The sequence below is a fragment of the Coregonus lavaretus genome (genome assembly GCF_964263955.1).
Source record: "Coregonus lavaretus genome assembly, chromosome: 6".
Classification (NCBI taxonomy): Eukaryota; Metazoa; Chordata; class Actinopteri; order Salmoniformes; family Salmonidae; genus Coregonus; species Coregonus lavaretus.
Window position 1 is genome coordinate 57,481,591 of NC_139993.1, and position 19,659 is coordinate 57,501,249.

At 44.0% G+C, this 19,659-nt stretch overlaps 1 protein-coding gene across 1 annotated transcript; it reads right to left on the reverse strand.

The window, feature by feature from the left end:
- Positions 1-42: 42 nt before the first annotated feature.
- On the reverse strand, positions 43-17,908 carry alg6 (ALG6 alpha-1,3-glucosyltransferase). Its single transcript, XM_084163495.1, has 14 exons — positions 17,714-17,908; positions 17,293-17,377; positions 17,091-17,180; positions 16,828-16,916; positions 16,049-16,131; positions 15,823-15,887; positions 13,843-14,028; positions 10,336-10,471; positions 7,161-7,246; positions 5,970-6,054; positions 5,816-5,886; positions 4,437-4,505; positions 2,388-2,583; positions 43-698 (listed from the first exon to the last, which is right to left on the reverse strand). Exons 1-14 carry the CDS (start codon positions 17,793-17,795, stop codon positions 495-497), a joined length of 1,527 nt encoding a protein of 508 aa, XP_084019621.1. The 5' UTR covers positions 17,796-17,908; the 3' UTR covers positions 43-494.
- Positions 17,909-19,659: the final 1,751 nt, after the last annotated feature.

A 19,659-nucleotide genomic window follows, 5' to 3' on the forward strand; every position in this document is an offset into this window, starting at 1 on the left:
ACACTATTACCGTCAGTGATTTAGCTAGCTGGGAGACGAGGAGAAGATGGACACTGGATTTTATTTGAAACTGCTTCGGACGGATCCAGTCTGTGCTGGCATTATGGCTGTAAAATCCAGGTTCACCAAGAATTCATGAGGTGATTTTATTTTTCAAGACATACTCAATTGGTACAAAATAATTGTAATGATGATACAAACATTTGAAAATATTGAACAGTCAAGTAAAAAAATGAATTCTAAGCTTGATGTACATAATTAGGCACTGACAAAACAGCAACCATTCAGGAGGGTTCTCTCTAGAAAATAAAGATTCTAAATGATTGGCCTTAGTCTGGTAGTTGGTTCATGAGCCTTATTGGTCTATGGCGCTCATTGACTGAAGCACTGTGCTTAGTAAGTTCTCTCTTTCAGCTGGGTGGCGACTACACAGTTCTTCAGATTTTTCCACCCTAATGACTACTCAGTTCTGGTTCTTCCTCCCTTATAATTACTCAGTTACTTTTCTTCTGGTTCTTCCTCCCAGGTGGTGGCGGCTCGGCAATCTGGACAATGTTGAAGTAGAGGAAGAGGCCCAGGAAGTGGTGGTATGAGAACACAGACACCAGGAGTGGAAACAAATCAGGCAGCTGGGCCGGAGGGGCCAGCACCACGCTCATCAAGCTCAAACCAGCCATGGCCATGATGGAACAATAGAACTGCAGGAGAGATTGAGAGAGAGAGTTCAGTTCCTTCTTTTTCAAGGGAGTTAAGCCATCACAGGATATAAGCCAAGGCCCTCTCACAGCCCAGTAGTGGGCCTCAAATTTCGATTTCAATTCCAGTCTAATCAGAAAGTGAACTTGACAAGGGATTCAAATTGATCAATTATCTATTTAGATGGGCTTTATTAATTAAATAAACAAGTATTTCCTGGGCCCTAGTCATAACTACTCAAACTAGACAAGACGAAAACACAATTTTTTAGACATCACATGACCATCCCTCATCACAAGCTGATGTTTATTTTAGCCCAGTCCGGTGTGTCCCGAACGGAAAGGCAAACAGAGTGTTGGTAGAAGGATCAACATGTCTATTTGGGACCCAGGGATCAGTGAGGGTAGGTGGCGGTAAGCACCTCCGTATGAGACCAACCCCATGAAACCCTAGACCCATCACTGGGCATCCTTATTTACGCCTCTTGTATAAATAAATATGTCTAAGCAAACCTCTGTTAATGACTCTATAAAAAGACACCTTCTGATCTCGCACAGCTCCGTCTGGTGGCGGTGTCTCTGGCTATGTCCCAATCCCAAATGGCACCCATCCCAATGGCCCATCCTATTCCCTATATAGTGCACTACTTTTGACCAGAGTCCTCTTGCCATAAGTAGTGCACTATATAGGGAATAGGGTGCCATTTGTGATGCTTCCCCCCCCTCCCATCTGTCTCTAAAGGAGGGGATGGTGCAGCAGCAGAGTTGGCCAGGGCCAGGCAGGCACTTCAGAGATGCCTGTAACTTAAATAAGTGATAAATAATACTTGGGGCCTGGCAGTGGCTTTCATCCGGCAGGTAGCTTAGCGGTTAAGTGTTGGGCCATTAACCGAAAGGTCACTGGTTCGAATCCCAGAGAAAAATGTGCCGTTCTGCCCTTGAGCAAGGCCCCAACAACAACTGCTCCCTGAGCACACATTTCAGTTGAATGCATTCAGTTGTGCAAATGACTAGGTATCCTCTTTCCCATCCCAGGCAGCCTAAACGGCTTACAGTACAGTGGCACATGATCTTTATTTATCCAGTTGGAGAGATGTATATCTTCTCACGCTGATGCCATTCAGGTTAGGGTTAGAGCTGCTGTGCTCAAGTATGTAGCTACCACCTAAGACTATTAGGAAACTGACAACAAGCTTCTGATCACCAGTTAATAGAGGACCACAATGTTTAGTCTTTTTGTGTATATAATCCTCTGTCATTTTGGTACATGTATTTTTTGCCTTGTGTGGCTTTTTTTTTGTATTTCAAATTGTCAAATAAAATCGGCTCATCTCCCTACTAACTTGAGTAAGGTAAAGAAAATATTGGAGCACCCCTGCCCTACCCACTACTAGAACAGACAGACAACATTGCAACTATCTGCCTGGTAAAACAATCTGGGTCACACTTTATTTGGATAGTATGAAGATGGAAAATCTGGACTCTGTTTATGGGTTAAGGTTAGGATAAAGGCTGTGGTTAGTAGATAGATGAAATGTTACTGATAGTATGTAGAGCATCTACAGATGGACTATCCAGATAAAGAGTTTGCTTTGCAATCTGATACATTTCTTGCTATGAATGAATGATGACAGGCATATGGGGTAGTGCAATGTGAAAGGGTATTTGTTCACACCACTAGGCCACACTTACTTTCCACTTGGTGACTCTGCCGAGGTCCATGCGGCGCATGCAGATGAGGAGGAGGCGGCGGTAGGGCCCCAGACGTAGCTTGTCCTCTGAGCAGTGCTCCAGGGCCGAGAGCAGGTAGACAGAGAAGAACAGGAAGGCCAGGGAGGTGACGACGTACGGCACCAACAAACCATCCTTCAGAAACAACGGCAGCATGCTGCAGAGGGAGAGAATACAAGAACAATGTAGCCTCAAACACAGCCTTAGTAGGGCCTACTTAAATCCAACAAAACCCCATCCATTGGCAAAATACCTATAACACATTCAGATGCTCTTACAATAACTGTGCTTAAGCAACCATTTGACTAAATTATGCAATCATGTCTTCAATTTACCCAAACAAAAGATGTACACTATACATACAAAAGTATGTGGACACCCCTTCAAATTAGTGGATTCGGCTATTTCAGCCACACCGTTGCTGACGGGTATAAAATCGAGCACACAGCCATGCAATCTCCATAGACAAACAAACATAGGCAGTAGAATGACCTTACTAAAGATCTCAGTGACTTTCAACGTGGCACCGTCATAGGATGCCACCTTTCCAACAAGTCAGTTTATCAAATTTCTCCCGGTCAACTGTAAGTGCTGTTATTGTGAAGTGGAAACGTCTAGGAGCAACATAGGCTCAGCCGCGAAGTGGTAGGCCACACAAGCTCATAGAACAGGACCGCCCAGTGCTGAAGCGTGTAAAAATGGTCTGTCCTCGGTTACAACACTCACTACCGAGTTCCAAACTGCCTCTGGAAGCAACGTCAGCACAATAACTGTTCGTCGGGAGCTTCATGAAATGGGTTTCCATGGCCGAGCAGCCGCACGCAAGCCTAAGATCATGCGCAATGCCAAGCGTTGACTGGAGTGGTGTGAAGCTCTCCGCCATTGGACTCTGGAGTGACGAATCACGCTTCACCATCTGGTAGGCCGGCGGACGAATCTGGGTTTGGCGGATGCCAGGAGAAAGCTATCTGCCCCAATGCATAGTGCTAACTGTAAAGTTTGGTGGAGGAGGAATAATGGCCTGGGGCTGTCTTTCATGGTTCGGGCTAGGCACCTTAGTTCCAGTGAAGGGAAATCTTAACGCTACAGTATACAATAACATTCTAGACGATTCTGTGCTTCCAACTTTGTGGCAACAGTTTGGGGAAGGCCCTTTCCTGTTTCAGCATGACAATTCCCCCGTGCACAAAGAGAGGTCCATACAGATATGGTATGTCGAGATCGGTGTGGAAAAACTTGACCTGCTTGCACAGAGCCCGGACCTCAACCCCATCGAACACCTTTGGGATGAATTGGAACGCCGACTGCGAGCCAGGCCTAATCGCCTGACCTCACTAATGCATTTGTGGCTGGATGGAAGCAAGTCCCTGCTGCAATATTCCAACATCTAGTGGAAAGCCTTTCCAGAAGAGTGGAGGCTGTTTTAGCAGCAGAGGGGACAAACTCCATATTAATGACTTTGGAATGACGAGCAGGCGTCCACATACTTTTGGTCATGTAGTGTATGTCTTCAACAATGGGTGGAGTGGAGATGCACAATGCGAGCCATGCCAGTTAGACAGTTCTAGAGGCCCATAGAATGCCCTGCTGTCCCAAAACATGCTTAGAGAAGAGGTATGTTGACTATGCAGTGTAATCCACAGATATCCCTACACTAAACCACGCACACAACAATTAGTACTGCCGGAAGAACTTAACGACAGCTGGGGTGAAAGTTAGTAGTACTAACTTAGTAGTCAGCTTCATCTCCTCTCTGACTGCTCCCTTTACAATGACTCCATTTTTATATTTTCTTGACTCTTCACAAATAAAATCCTCCAAAGAATATCAACACAAAAAAATTCATCTGACAGAGCATCCTATACTTTTTGAGGATTTTGCTAACAGCGATTTTTACAAGTTACATTTAATGTACAAGATTGTACTTTTTATCGAACGGTCTCTCCTATGACCTTTAACCTGGTCTGTTGTTATTGGTCCACTATAGTTTCCCCTACTGTAGCTTCCTACCTGAAGGTGGAAGCCTGTAGAAACCAGATGGCTGGCAGAGGGAGGTCATTCAGTAGTAGGCAGACTGGCCTGGAGGCAGACACAAAGTATTAGAGGAGAAAGGGTTACACACACTTAAGTTATACACACTTTATTTAACAACAAACAATATGGGCCCTGGTCAAAAGTAGTGCACTATATAGGGAATAGGGTGCCCATCGCTCCCAGAGCTTCTAATTACAGTAGTACAGGGGATTGAACCCCAAAAAATCTAATCGTTTAGTTCTGAACAGAACCATTATTTTTTCTGTTTCGTTCCACTGTTCCAAAATAAAGTTCTGGACCGGTTCGAACACAAAAAAAGTACAGTTTTATATCGTTCCTTTCTGTTCCTTTTTAAACCTGAAATAATTTTTTTTTTTTAAACATTAGCTCAACATTCAATTACTTCACCAAGCACTGCGAATAGAGCAGCTTGCTATGGAGCGGGCAAGCTATAGTTGTTTTAGCCTAGGCAGCCGATAGTGCATGGGCGCTATCGGCTGCCTAGGCTATAGCTGTTTACATGTGCGATGGACAGACAAGTGTAGGGCGCGATATGCGAATGAAATTTTGCGGGTAGGGAGAGACCGAGAGAGGGTGGAGGAGGAGGCTTGGCTTGAAGCGCTGGGCATCTTTTTATGACATGCATTATCTGAATTATGCTCTCAGAATTATACCTACGGAGTAGCAGATTCTACAGAGGAACTTTGAATGTCTATGGACTTCCGAGAGTTGGCTTAAAGTTGGACCAGAGCTAGCTAACAAGCTTGTGTGTGAGGGCTTTGCATAGGCGCCTTGTTGTGGGACCCCAACAAAATGCCCGCAACATAAAATAACGTTATTAACAGGTTCCCATACTTTTAAAATAACGGTTCTGTTCCAGAACAGTATAGATCACTTTCGTTCTGATTCTGTTCCCAAAAAAATTAAAAATAAATAAAATACAGTTATGTTCCCTGAATCGGTTCCAACTCCTGTTTGCGTGTCCAGTTACACCCATTCCTATAGCCCCAATAATTGATCCACCACAAACAATGTCCTCCTCCTCTTCTCCACAGCCCGGTGTTCCTCCCTAATCCCTGGACATGCATTACTGACTGATTCAGGGACAGACAGGTGGGAGATATAACTCAATAGTTAATAAAGCAACAAATCAGCCTAATCTAGATGATTAGATCAGCAAAATCTGTAACCAAATCCCACCGCTCAGTAAAACCTTGATAGCCTAGCGATTACAGCTGCCTGTTGCTTTTTACATACTGCACTGCAGTCGGTGAGTTAAATGATTATGAACCGCATGCAGCCAGGAAGGCACACACGCATGCGAACACACACCCCTACTCCTCCCCTCTACTCACAAGGCAGGCAGGAGGATTGATTTCTCGTGGACTTGGAAGGAGAAAAGGAAGAATGCCAGAGAGGAGTTGACCTGAAATGACAGTTTACACAGGTTAGCATTACACCATTCTCTGTAATCAAACATCAGTAAAAAGTACAAAAATACTCACTTACCAAGGCAAGTTTTAACTGCCAGAATGTAGGTTTCATCAACAGTTTTATAGATGAAGGTAGGATAGCCAGGAGAGTGGCGGTCAAACTGAAAACAAAACAATAACAGAAGAATGATGTAATCTATCAACAAGACTATGATCAATCTGTCTAAACAGTGAAGGGCCCAGCCCTGAAACCTAACCTTCGGAGTTAAACTGAACCGTGCGGCTGCTCTACTGCAGGCTTGTTTTAACCCAGCCTGGTCAAACCATAAGACCCCAGCTATGTGGGAAATGTACCAAATACTGGCTTCGCTTAGGGCAACCCAGCATTAGTTTAACCCTTCAATTGTCACTCACAGAGGATAGAGACACAGGAAGGGAGGGGGGCCAGGGAGGTACGGTAGGGCAGCTGTATCAGGCCTAAAGGGCCCCTGGGGAGAGGGGTATCGGGACCCCCAACACGGGGCAAGAGGGGTGTGCTACGGAGGTGGGGGTCATGGTGATTTGGGGATACAGTTCCCAGATAACGTCCCACAGGTGATCCATCCTGTTATTTACGTTGTGAGACAGTCTTGACAGAAACGTAGTAGTAACATGCATATACATTAATACATTATCCAGTAGTCCACTTCTATTGTAACGATCAGGAGACGAGCGATCCATTGTTTTATGACACATTCTACAGCAAGGTATCCCTCCCCCAAACATAGTTATTATAATATTCACCCATGGCCAAAAAGCTCTAGTGTTTTCATTTGTTTTAATACACTAGAGTCCTTGAAGTCCCAGTTAATTCCTGGTCTTAACAGTCTGGCAGAAAGGTGTGCATCCTGTGCAGAGTGCACACAGCACCCCTAAATATAGCCCCACAGGTTATTCAAGCACGCACCACCATGACAACATGAGAAGGGTTCTATGACTGATTGACTGTAGCATCTTCTCATTCATAAGGACCTTGGAGGAGAATCAGCTTTGACTGGCATAACACTTCATGTCAACACAGAGAAGTTAGCTAACTGCTGTTTCTCAAACAGAAATGGTTCAAATAGTTTCTGTTAGCATTCCAAATCTGAAATCTCATCAGCAGATTTCCTATAGTTGTCAGAGTGCCCATAGCAGCTGGTAGTGATCAGTATCTCAGTATTCAAGGGATAATCTTATTTTCACTCTGTGAGAGAGCGTGAGATGGAGAGATAAAGAGGGGGATTACCTGAGGTAGAGCTGGGTATCAGTGGACAGGATGGTCTTGATCTTTATTAGGACATTCAAGCTGCACCATGTGTTGGCCACTTTATCCTGTCAACACACACACACTTTCTAATAAGAAAATAAATATGTCTCATAGCTCACTTCCTATAACGATGCAGAACCAATAGATTGATCATATTCCTTATTGTTAATGAAGTGTTTATTATCGATGTGAATCATTAAAATGAGTTACAAAACTCATTACAAGGGTTTCAAATGTAGAAAAGCACAAATATGGTATGACAGTACGCTGCTTTAAAAAGCATTCCGTTTGGAAGAGAAGGCAAACAAGTGGCTTTTGCTCCAAGTGATCATTTCCCAACTGAAAGTGCAATAAGAATTCCTTCTGTGCATTCCACAGTGCATTTGTACAGGAGCGCTTCGGGAAGCATTACCAGCCTCATAAATCGCCCGTCAGGTGCTAGGGAATGGGATGTCACTAGAAGCTATGCACTTATTTGTAAACTTGGGGACACAGGGTTAAATGTTCAGAGATAATCACATTACGACAATTTCCGCATACTTCGGCACATTCACATTCAGACCACCCCACAGAAGAACACTGTCACAGTGTCTGTCCAGTGTCCACCAACCACAACACCCAAGGCATAGTTATGACCATTGGAAAACAGATCCAAAATGTCTGCCTTAACGACGGTCTTTGCGTTTGGGGTAGCTAGCAGGAAATGGAGGACTGAGGACTGACTGTGTGATTCATGTGATTTATGGCCTTAGCAGTTGTTCTGAGATCAGATATTAAGATGTTAAGGCCCCCTGCTGCTTCTACTGGCTGTGATATGACACAACGTAGAAATACAATGCATAGATTACACTGTAGTCTAATCATGTCTTGTAATAGTGTGGTCTCTTCTATAGGGTGAATTTATATGTGGTCCACTGGGCCTTGCTACAGCTGCTCAGAGCACAGCTGTGTGTGTGGAGGTTACAGACAGGCCCAGTCAGCAGGCTGTCTGTCCTGCCGACGTCGAGGCCCCGCTGTAGCCCACCCCAAATAACTACCCTACCGGAATGTCCTCCAACGCCGCCTGGGCTGAGGGCTACACAGGAACCTGGGTTTCGGCTGCAAATGCGGGTAAGTGCCGTTGGCGGCACTCGTCACCTATAAGCCAGCTTGGAATTTCACAGGCTGCAGCATTTGGTGCCATTTTTGTGAAGCAGGAAAACAGAGACGGACAGAGTGCTGCGCCGTGGGTAAATGTACAACTTACCCTCCTTCCTCCTCCCCCCACCACCCCTTCTCACCCTGTCCGCTTGTCCCAGTCCAGCTTCTGCTTACGTGCACAATTTCACAATGAGTTCAGGCAGGCTTCTCCTGGAGCCCCTCGCTCCGTGGGGTATAGAGGCACTCACACCTTGTGTATTATGTTTGTATCATTTCATAAACAAATAACTGCCACGCATACGGCCACCCTGACCAGCCTCACAAAGATCAGCTTTAATATTGCAGATAGATTGTGGGCTCTTATCAATTTAATTGTCTGCATCATTTCCAATCCCCCTTATATTTATTTATTTGTACTTTCCCCTCTACCATCCCTACCCTGATCGGACAACAATACTTCTACTGCTACTTACCGCTATTTTCGCTCACATGTACGGTGCATGTAGTTAAATAATTATACACATATTCCTAATTCCTTTTTCTGCAGGTTCTAGATTTTCACCCAGTGGCCAATCCACCATTCATTCTGATCTTAACTCCAACCCTCCCAAGTCCACAGATTAACCCATCTTTCCCAGTATAATGCCATTCTGATTTTAACTCCAACCCTCCCAAGTCCACAGATTAATCCATCTTTCACAGTATAATGCCATTTTGCTATTTCCTTCTGCAATACATCCCTCCATCTTACTATGATGTCTTACTGAACTACTGAAGGGTCCTGAACCTCCCTATTTGTAACATTTCTACTGACATTGCCCTAAAAATAAATACTTTACCCAAGAGTACAATGATATTTCCCATTGACTGATCGTGGTTTTTCAGATCCCCTAACAATACAGTTTGCAGGTCCATCTGAAACCTGATATTATGACATAACAACCATTCCTGGACCTGAATCCAAAAGTGAGCCACTGATCGACAGTATCAGAAAATATGTTCTATTGATTCTGTTTCCTTGTGGCATAGTCTGCACAATGCTGACTGTTTAATTTTCAATTGCTTCACAAATCACCGCACCTTGGGTGCCAGCACACGGCGGGCACAGGGCAGGCTTCAAAAAGTAGAGCAGCTGGCCTTGGCCTCTGAGCTGCCAACCCCCCCCAGTAACGGTGTTGCTTTACCTCAGCAGCTCGACCATGACACGCTTTCAACGGCGGCGTGGAAGTGTTGCGATGCTCTAAGGAATGTCCCCAGTGTGAGCCATCGCTGTCCGTCTGTCTTTCATTTCCCCCCTCCGCACCTCTCCTCCCCTCTCTTCCTGTATGGCCTTGCTGTGTGTACATACACGCGTGTAAATTCGCTTCTCAAGGATGCAGTAGTTTTTCAAGGACGCAGCAGTTTAGCTGCCAACGTTTTGCACAACGAATGGGTGCACTCTGACACGCATAGTGTTGGCCCTTGGCACAGAACCACGCATCACATGGCTAAAACATGGCCCCGCAATGATGTGCTGAAAAGACCCTGGCAGTAAAGGTGTTCGATTTATCTTTATGCCCCCCCCTCCCCCCGAACCTGATCTTCTGACCTTTCACCATTTTATTCCTCTGTTTTCTTTGATCCTGCAGGGGATCCATTTCCAATTGGCTAAGCACAGAGGAATTGATGGAGGGTAGCAGGTTGTGTATGTAAGAGCATGTAGGCTGTGCTGTGAAGAACAGGGGGCGCAGCGTACCACTCCTGTCTACGAGGGCAGCATTTTGTTGACTACCTTAAACCTCCTCGTCTTTCTAACACCAACTGATTTCGACTTGGCAGATAGTGTGGTCTCTCAATATTGGGCTGTGGGTGGAGAACCTGGTTTGGGTTACTCTGTTGGTCTCCAGAACATTCTAGAAGCTTTAGGTGACTCACGTCGAAGAATGTTAGGGAAACCACTTGACTTGATAGTATGACTAATTGCCTTGAACACTGAAACCTTTTTGGGGGTCACTCTCAATCACACAGTACGTACCTCGAAGAGGCCTCGCCCCACAGGGAAAAGGCGGTGCACCATCTGCAGGACCTGGCCAGGGTCAGACAGGAAGGGCAACCAGCAGAGGGCAAAGGTCACCAGGACTGTTACAGCGATCTTCACTAGCAGGAACAACCTGGGTGGGTGGTGGATGAGGAAACAAATGATAAAGTACACCGAACCTTTAAAACTGTCCCAAAACATAAACTCCCAAAACTGGCTAAGATACCCAAAACTGGCTACGTTTACATGTACTGTAAAGCAGTGAAACATGATCATTCATATTGTCAACAGTATTCATTGGCTGAATCTCACATCTCTCTCAGCACATCAGCTGTGAGTGGAACTATCCACATCCCAAGTTAGTCAATGTATGTTGTGAAAACCATGCATCAGCTAAAAGTATTTCACAGTAGGTCAGCTGTAGAAGCTGTGTGGTGATAAAGTTGCACACACAGGAACAGCCGAGGAGCTTGGGCATGGCCATAATGTCATCTGGACATATCTTCCCCTGCCCATATAATCTAGCTATCCATTAGCTACCAGATGTCCATGGTACATTGTTACTAGATAGACAAATGCGGGGACACTAGCAACAGTCATCCAATCTGATTGCCTCGCCTGTTTGGGAGAGTGGCAGAGTGGGGAAAATGTAGGATACTTTATGGGGCCATGTTTTGTGGGAAGGGCTATACAGACTTTTGTGACCTGCAAACCGACTAGCGTTAACTGTAACCTAACCAAACCTAATTTTAACCAATTCTGAAATTAAATATTGATTTGCATGTCAGAAAAGTCTGTATAGCACTTTCCATGTTTTGTCCACTGGCTACAGAAAGTGGTGGATTCTGGGTATTACTTTAAAAATAATTGTGCTGATTCAAATAAATGTTAATAATGAAAATAATATAATCTGATCTTTAATGCTTTTGGGAGGGATCTTAGACCATTCCTCCATACAGAATCCTTCCTTGTTATCCTTGATCTGCGCTTATGGACTGCCCTCTTCAATTCACTGACCGAGTTTACCTTGTATATTTATTGACTTTTTATTTCAATATTTGCACTCTATGCACACTCACAGGGCCCTACACACTCACACACATTGTCACACAAACACTCACTCCATCATTATCTCACTCACACATAATATGCACATATATTTATACTGACTCTACACACCCACTCACATACAAGCTGCTGCTACTCTGTTTATCATATATCCTGTTGCCTAGTCACCTTACCCCTATACATACAGTGCATTCGGAAAGTATTCAGACCCCTTGACTTTTTCCACATTTTGTTACGTTATAGCCTTATTCTAAAATGGATTAAATAAAAACAATTACTCATCAATCTACACACAATACCCCATAATGTCAAAGCGAAAACAGGTTTAGAAATTTTTGCAAATGTATTCTAAATGAAAAACAGAAATAAATACCTTATTTACATAAGTATTCAGACCCTTTGCTATGAGAAATGGTCACTCTGACATAGTTCCTCTATGGAGATGGGAGAACCTTCCAGAAGGACAACCATCTCTGCAGCACTCCACTAAATCAGGCCTTTATGGTAGAGTAGCCAGACGGAAACCAGTCCTCAGTAAAAGGCACATGAAAGCCAGCTTGGAGTTTGCCAAAAGGCACCTAAAGACTCAGACCATGAGAAACAAGATTCTCTGGTCTGATGAAACCAAGATTGAACTCTTTAGCCTGAATGCCAAGGGTCACGTCTGGAGGAAACCTGGCACCATCCCTACGGTGAAGCATGGTGGTGGCAGCATCACGCTGTGGGGATGTTTTTCAGCGGCAGGGACTGGGAGACTAGTCAGGATCGAGGGAAAGATGAACGGAGCAAAGTACAGAGAGATCCTTGATGAAAACCTGCTCCAGAGAGCTCAGGACCTCAGACTGGGGCGAAGGTTCACCTTCCAACGGGATAACGACCCTAAGCACACAGCCAAGACAATGCAGGAGTGGCTCCGGGACAAGTCTCTGAATGTCCTTGAGTGGCCCAGCCAGAGCCCGGACTTGAACCCGATCAAACATCTCTGGAGAGACCTGAAAATAGCTGTGCAGCGACGCTCCCCATCCAACCTGACAGAGCTTGAGAGGATCTGCAGTGAAGAATGGGAGAAACTCCACAAATACAGGTGTGCCAAGCTTGTAGCGTCATACCCAAGAAGACTCAAGGCTGTAATCGCTGCCAAAGGTGATTCAACAAAGTACAGAGTAAAGGGTCTGAGTATTTATATAAATGTTATATTTCCGTTTTTTATTTTTAATAACTTCAAAAATGTCTACAAACCTGTTTTTGCTTTGTCATTATGGGGTATTGTATGTAGATTGATGAGGGAAAAAAACAATTTAATCTATTTCAGAATAAGGCTGTAACGTAACGTGGAAAAAGTCAAGGGATCTGAATACTTTCCCAATGCACTGTATCTACCTCCATCACTTCAGTATCCCTCCACATGTAATTATGGTATTGGAACTGACATTTAAAATATTTCCTTACTTTATTGTGTATTTCATATTTATTTTTCTTATTTCTCGCATGTTTCTTTCTAGTAATACATTGCAATTGATTATTACAATGTTGGGTTTTGAGTTTGCATTTCACTGTATTTGTGCATGTGACATTAAAACTTGAAACAAACCGCAGGTTTTCAAAGGGTTTCAAGTCCGGAGACTGAGATGGCCATTGCAAAATGTTGATTTTGTGGTCAATTAAACATTTATTTTTGGATTTTGATGTGTGTTTAGAGTTATTGTCTTGCTGGAAGATCCACTTGTGGACAAGTTTCAACCTCATGGCAGAGGCAACCAGATATTTGGCTAAAATATCCTGGTACTGGGTAAAGTTCATGATGTTGTTGACCTTAACAAGGGCCCCAGGACCAGTGGAAGCAAAATAGCCCCATAACATCAAAGATCCACCACTATATGTTATATGGTATGTGGTTCTTTTCTGCTCATGCATTCTCATTTCGACGCCAAACCCACCACTGGTGTGCGTGGACAAATAGCTCTATTTTCATGTCATCCAACAGATGTAAATATTGGAGTTTGCTAAACGGCATTGGCACTTGGATTGGAACCGGTGCATTGGTCAGATGACATCAAAAATAGAGCTCTTTGGCCACTCAGATCCCTCCCAATAGGTTCTCGCGCTCATAAAACATTTTAGAAAAAGGCTCAGTGCGGTTATCCTCGCAAGGTAAGGTATTGAAAACAGGAGTGTCTAATTTTGACCACTACCTTTTTGAGAAAAAAAATATATGAACGTTAAACAAAACCTCTTTCTCTGAGCAATTGTATTAGTATAAAATAATATAAATTCCATAGTTTTCAGCATACAATATAGCTCAGTATTTGAATAATTTATACAGTCATTTTTGCACATCTTTATCAAGGGTGTCAATTTCAGACCCCACTGTATATCATCTCACCACACACACAAACCCCCTTAGCCAGGGGTGTAAGTCTAAGTTAGCTAACTCACCCTCGACCTACCAGGCCCTGCTTGAAACACTTGCCCAGTAGGTAGCAGAAGAAGGGCAGGGAGTGGTAGAGCTCCATCTGTTTGTAGTTGAGGGCCAGGACGAAGGCCAGAGAGCCCAGCACGTCCCAGCCCAGACCCAGACCCACCACACCCCATAGGGCCAGCCCCAGGCTTATACTGTTATATCTGACACCCAGTTAAAGAATGCATAGTCATGATGGTACTGTTACCGGCTGCTCTGCTATGCCTCATTCATACAAATCAAGGTCCCCTATCAAACTGGTTCTACCATGATTCATCTCATTATTTATAATCACACTGGCTGTACAGTCGTGGTCAAAAGTTTTGAGAATGACACAAGTATTGGTCTTCACAAAGTTTGCTGCTTCAGTGTTTTTGGATATTTTTGTCAGATGTTACTATGGTATACTGAAGTATAATTACAAGCATTCCATAAGTGTCAAAGGCTTTTATTGACAATTACATTAAGTTTATGCAAAGAGTCAATATTTGCAGTGTTGACCCTTCTTTTTCAAGACCTCTGCAATCCGCCCTGGCATGCTGTCAATTAACTTCTGGGCCACATCCTGACTGATGGCAGCCCATTCTTGCATAATCAATGCTTGGAGTTTGTCAGAATTTGTAGGTTTTTGTTTGTCCACCCGCCTCTTGAGGATTGACCACAAGTTCTCAATGGGATTAAGGTCTGGGGAGTTTCCTGGCCATGGACCCAAAATGTCGATGTTTTGTTCCCCGAGCCACTTAGTTATCACTTTTGCCTTATGGCAAGGTGATCCATCATGCTGGAAAAGGCATTGTTCGTCACCAAACTGTTCTTGGATGGTTGGGAGAAGTTGCTCTCGGAGGATGTTGGTACCATTCTTTATTCATGGCTGTGTTCTTAGGCAAAATTTTGAGTGAACCCACTCCCTTGGCTGAGAAGCAACCCCACACATGAATGGTCTCAGGATGCTTTACTGTTGGCACGACACAGGACTGATGGTAGCGCTCACCTTGTCTTCTCCGGACAAGCTTTTTTCCGGATGCCCCAAACAATCGGAAAGTGGATTCATCAGAGAAAATGACTTTACCCCAGTCCTCAGCAGTTCAATCCCTGTACCTTTTGCAGAATATCAGTCTGTCCCTCATGTTTTTCCTGGAGAGAAGTGGCTTCCTCGCTGCCCTCCTTGACACCAGGCCATCCTCCAAAAGTCTTCGCCTCACTGTGCGTGCAGATGCACTCACACCTGCCTGCTGCCATTCCTGAGCAAGCTCTGCACTGGTGGTGCCCCGATCCCGCAGCTGAATCAACTTTAGGAGACGGTCCTGGCGCTTGCTGGACTTTCTTGGGCGCCCTGAAGCCTTCTTCACAACAATTGAACCTCTCTCCTTGAAGTTCTTGATGATCCGATAAATGGTTGATTTAGGTGCAATCTTACTAGCAGCAATATCCTTGCCTGTGAAGCCCTTTTTGTGCAAAGCAATGATGACGGCACGTGTTTCCTTGCAGGTAACCATGGTTAACAGAGGAAGAACAATGATTTCAAGCACCACCCTCCTTTTAAAGCTTCCAGTATGTTATTCTAGCTCAATCAGCATGACAGAGTGATCTACAGCCTTGTCCTTGTCAACACTCTCACCTGTGTTAACGAGAGAATCACTGACATGATGTTAGCTGTTCCTTTTGTGGCAGGGCTGAAATGCAGTGGAATTGTTTTTGGGGGATTAAGTTCATTTTCATGGCAAAGAGGGACTTTGCAATTAATTGCAATTAATCTGATCACTCTTCATAACATTCTGGAGTATATGCAAATTCCATCATAAAAACTGAGGCAGTAGACTGTGAAAATTAATATTTGTGTCATTCTCAAAACTTTTGACCACGACTGTACATACATGGGATGACAAGAGATGGTCATGATTTTGAAATAATAATAATATGATCCAGTGATAGAAATAGCTTGGGTTTTTAAAGGATACTGGAAATGCCCGTAGTCGATTAGAATAAGGCCTGGATAGAGCAGGATACAGAGGACTGTGCAGACCTAGGCGAGAAGAGAACACAACACATTATAGTGAGACGGGCAGGTAATGCCAATGCAATACAGTATCTTTGTTCTTCTAGTTCTCAAAACTGAGACTGCACTTATTTTTAGTTAGGAGCACATCAAATAGAGGGAATGTAAATGTCTGAATTCTGCCTTACCTTCTTTTTGTTTGATCCTTCACTGAGGTAAAAACTGTAAAGAACAACAGCAGGAATGTATATCAGCAGATCTGCAATAAGAACTGAGCAAAGATACATATATTCAGTCCCACAAATGAATAACAAGTGACTGACCATGTTCTTCGTTGGTGTCTCACTCCTATGTGACGCTCATCCCTAAACCAACAGTCAGTGCAGAGAGGGGAGGGGAGGGGGGAGGGGAGGGGAGGGGGGAGGGGAGGGGAGGGGAGGGGAGGGAAGGGAAGGGGAGGGGAGGGGAGGGGAGGGGAGGGGAGGGGAGGGGGGAGGGGAGGGGATGGGAGGGGAGGGGAGGGGGGGGAGGGGGGGGGGGAGGGGAGGGGAGGTTGTGCTCTGACGTTATACAGTGCTTCTTCTTGTGATAAATGAATGACATATAATCTGTCATATTGTGACACAGGATAGGCATATGCAGAAAGAAAGCAACTTCTTTCTATCCAGTAGTCACGTGTGTACGTCTCTCTTGTTGGCATAATAAACAAATAATAATTTATAGTCGTTTTATGTAAAGTGTACGCAGAGAGAAAGAGACAAAGCAATCAGTATACCACCATATTTGGTGTACATTAGATTTAAGTGATACTGCAACACTAACAACAACAGGCGGTTGCAATAGCTGTTTGATGTGTACTGTTCTTTAACCTGACTGTCAATAGCTGTTTGATGTGCACTGTTCTTTAACCTGTCCGTCAGTAGCGTTGATGTGTACTGTTCTTTAACCTGTCTGTCAGTAGTCTTACCTGTGGCTCTCATAAACAACTTATGTCCATAGCTTTCATGACCTCGAGACGCATGCAACTCCACCCAGTCTGGGTTTATCAGCATGGCCCTGCAGGAAAGCACAACATAGTAATATAATCATAATAACCATAATATATGCCATTTAGCAGATGCTTTTATCCAAAGCAACTTGCAGTACTGTGTGCATACACTTTCGTACGGGTGGCCTCAGCAGGAATCGAACCCACGATCCTAATGTTTGGGTGTGTGCCCTCAGACTTACACATGTGCACAGAGAAGGCTGTGGTAGGCTGTGAGGGGGGGGTAGTCCAAACCCCAGTAGTTTAGGTTGTTGTCTGTAGTGTTGAAGTACCTGAAGGATGAAAACAACATTGAGTTATCCTAGCTATTGCTTAGAAACAATATAAAACACAACAAAGATGCAAGACAGGCCCGTAGGCTATTAGACAGGTGCATAGACCAACCATTCATGAACAGGCAGATTGTATGTCACTTCTTGCCAGTGCCTTTGAGCTTCGTAGTCCCCGAACATGGGTGGTTTGCCTGCCCCTGAAAATAAGAGAAATGGGTGAAAATGCTGCTTAATAATAATAGCTAGCTAGCTTGAGCAAATATGCAGAGGAAGAGATTACAGTCCTGCTGCTGAACAGTGGCTAGCTAGCAAGCTGACTCATGTTTCTGTCTGTCTAGCAACCTAATGTCAAAAATCATTGCACCAAAATACCGGTTGCATTTTACCACTCAAAATCAACAATTTGACAAGTTTACAATGTCAAGCTAGCTAGCATTTCTAGCTAACTACGTAACTATGAAACAGAGAGCTGTCAGTGATCCCTGCAGGTGCAACATTAGCATAAAGCTAGCTAGCTATGGTCCACTTCCTACCTGAATAAGAGTTCAAGGATACAGCCCATCTCGCCGTAAGACCGAGCAAAACACAAAGGGACAAAAGGCTCCAGTTCTCCATCCCCGAGACAATAAAACAGCTTTATTAATTGCAACAAAATACTATAACTCTCGATGCATGCTGCAGCTTCCGTTCAGGATTGTTGTTTAAACTTCCTGAACACGTCAGCGCACGCGCCGGCTGATGACGTTTCGTGGTACCTCTCTCTGTTCCTTGTTGGTCAGAGATGGATGATGTGACGATAGGGAATATTCGATTTCAATCAAATAAACCGAAACCGACATTATCACATCATATGTCAATATGCACAAATAGTGACGGTAAGAAGTGCGAAAGAAGAATGATAGTGAAGGATTTCGCTACTTTGGCTATTTGTTCAAATATGTGATTTGGACATTGAGGGAACCAGTTTTTCCACAAGTAGGCTAGCCTATACACTCTTAGAAAAAAAGGTGCTATCTAGAACCTTAAAGGGTTCTTCGGCTGTTCCCATAGGAGAACACATTGAAGAACCATTTTGGGTTCCAGGTAGAATCCTTTTGGGTTCCATGTAAAAACCCTGGAAGGGTTCCACTATGGGGACAGCTGAAGCACCCTTTTGGAACCCTTTTTTCTAAGAGTGTAGTTGGCCACATGGGCTTAAGCAGTTTGTTTGAGGTTACATTAGCTAATAGACTATAATATTAGGCATTATTTTGACCCACATGATAAAATAACGCTTATAGTCTGAGACTTCAGTATGTGCTATGATAAGGCATGATTTTCTATGAAGGATTGACAAACAAGAGAGGTAACGATATGTGACAGCAATAGGAGGTAGTTTATGAATATGCAAATACTGTAGCACAATATATTGTATCACCAACGTGCTTGATGTCACCCCCAGTATACTGTCTATCTGCCCAGAGGCACATCCTGTATGACCTTTCAGTCCGGTGACATCTACAACCATGTCTCTGTTTCCATTCCGAGGGGTGAGAAGTTGTTGGATGAAACACGTCACTTCTTTGTGGTTCACGCATCAATTATTTATAAATAATAATAACCTTGGACAACTGCTGATTTGCAATGACACTTTCATTACAATGAGAAGCCTATAACTCGTTGGTGGCCATTAGTTATTAATACCCTGGTGTGCCAGCTTCACTTTGTCATTTATTGCTTAATCTCTGCGCCTTTTAAATATTCAATAACTGCTGTATCTACATTTACTGTCTATGATCTGGCCGGGCTTGTCACCCCTGCTATAATGCTATAATGAAGGCTTTCCACGTCTTGCTTGACAATGCACTATGTCCAAACTGGCACCCTATTCCCTAGTGCACTATATAGGGAATAGGGTGCCATTTCAGTCGCAGAGACAGTCTTTGGTTGTTTCTTTATCTTCATGTTTGGAATGATAGATACGGTAGGTAGGTAGGTGGGTAGGTAGGTAGGTAGGTAGATAATAGTTTTATTTACACCAATAATAATATGCCATTTAGCAGACGCTTTTATCCAAAGCGAATTACAGTCATGCGTGCATACATTTTTGTGTATGGGTGGTCCCGGGGATCAAACCCACTACCCTGGCGTTACAAGCGCCGTGCTCTACCAGCTGAGCTACAGAGGACCACAATACATGTGCCACAATAGAATAGAGTGGGCCATGGTTGTGGAGAAGGAGATGAACCAATGCAGCCTTGTGCTTTGTGTGCGAATGCCACTGGAGTCTATGTTTCTTACTTTCCCTATGTTTTCTACCAGTCCATTAGAGTGGGGAATGGAAGGAGAAGAAGATGACGGAATACAGCCTTGTGCCTTAGTTGTATGGTTATTTCTTTACACATGTTTTCTACCACTCCTATATAGAATGGGGAACGGTTGTGGAGAAGGAGATGAAGGAATGAAGTACCCTCATCATCATCATCCTCATCATCAGGCT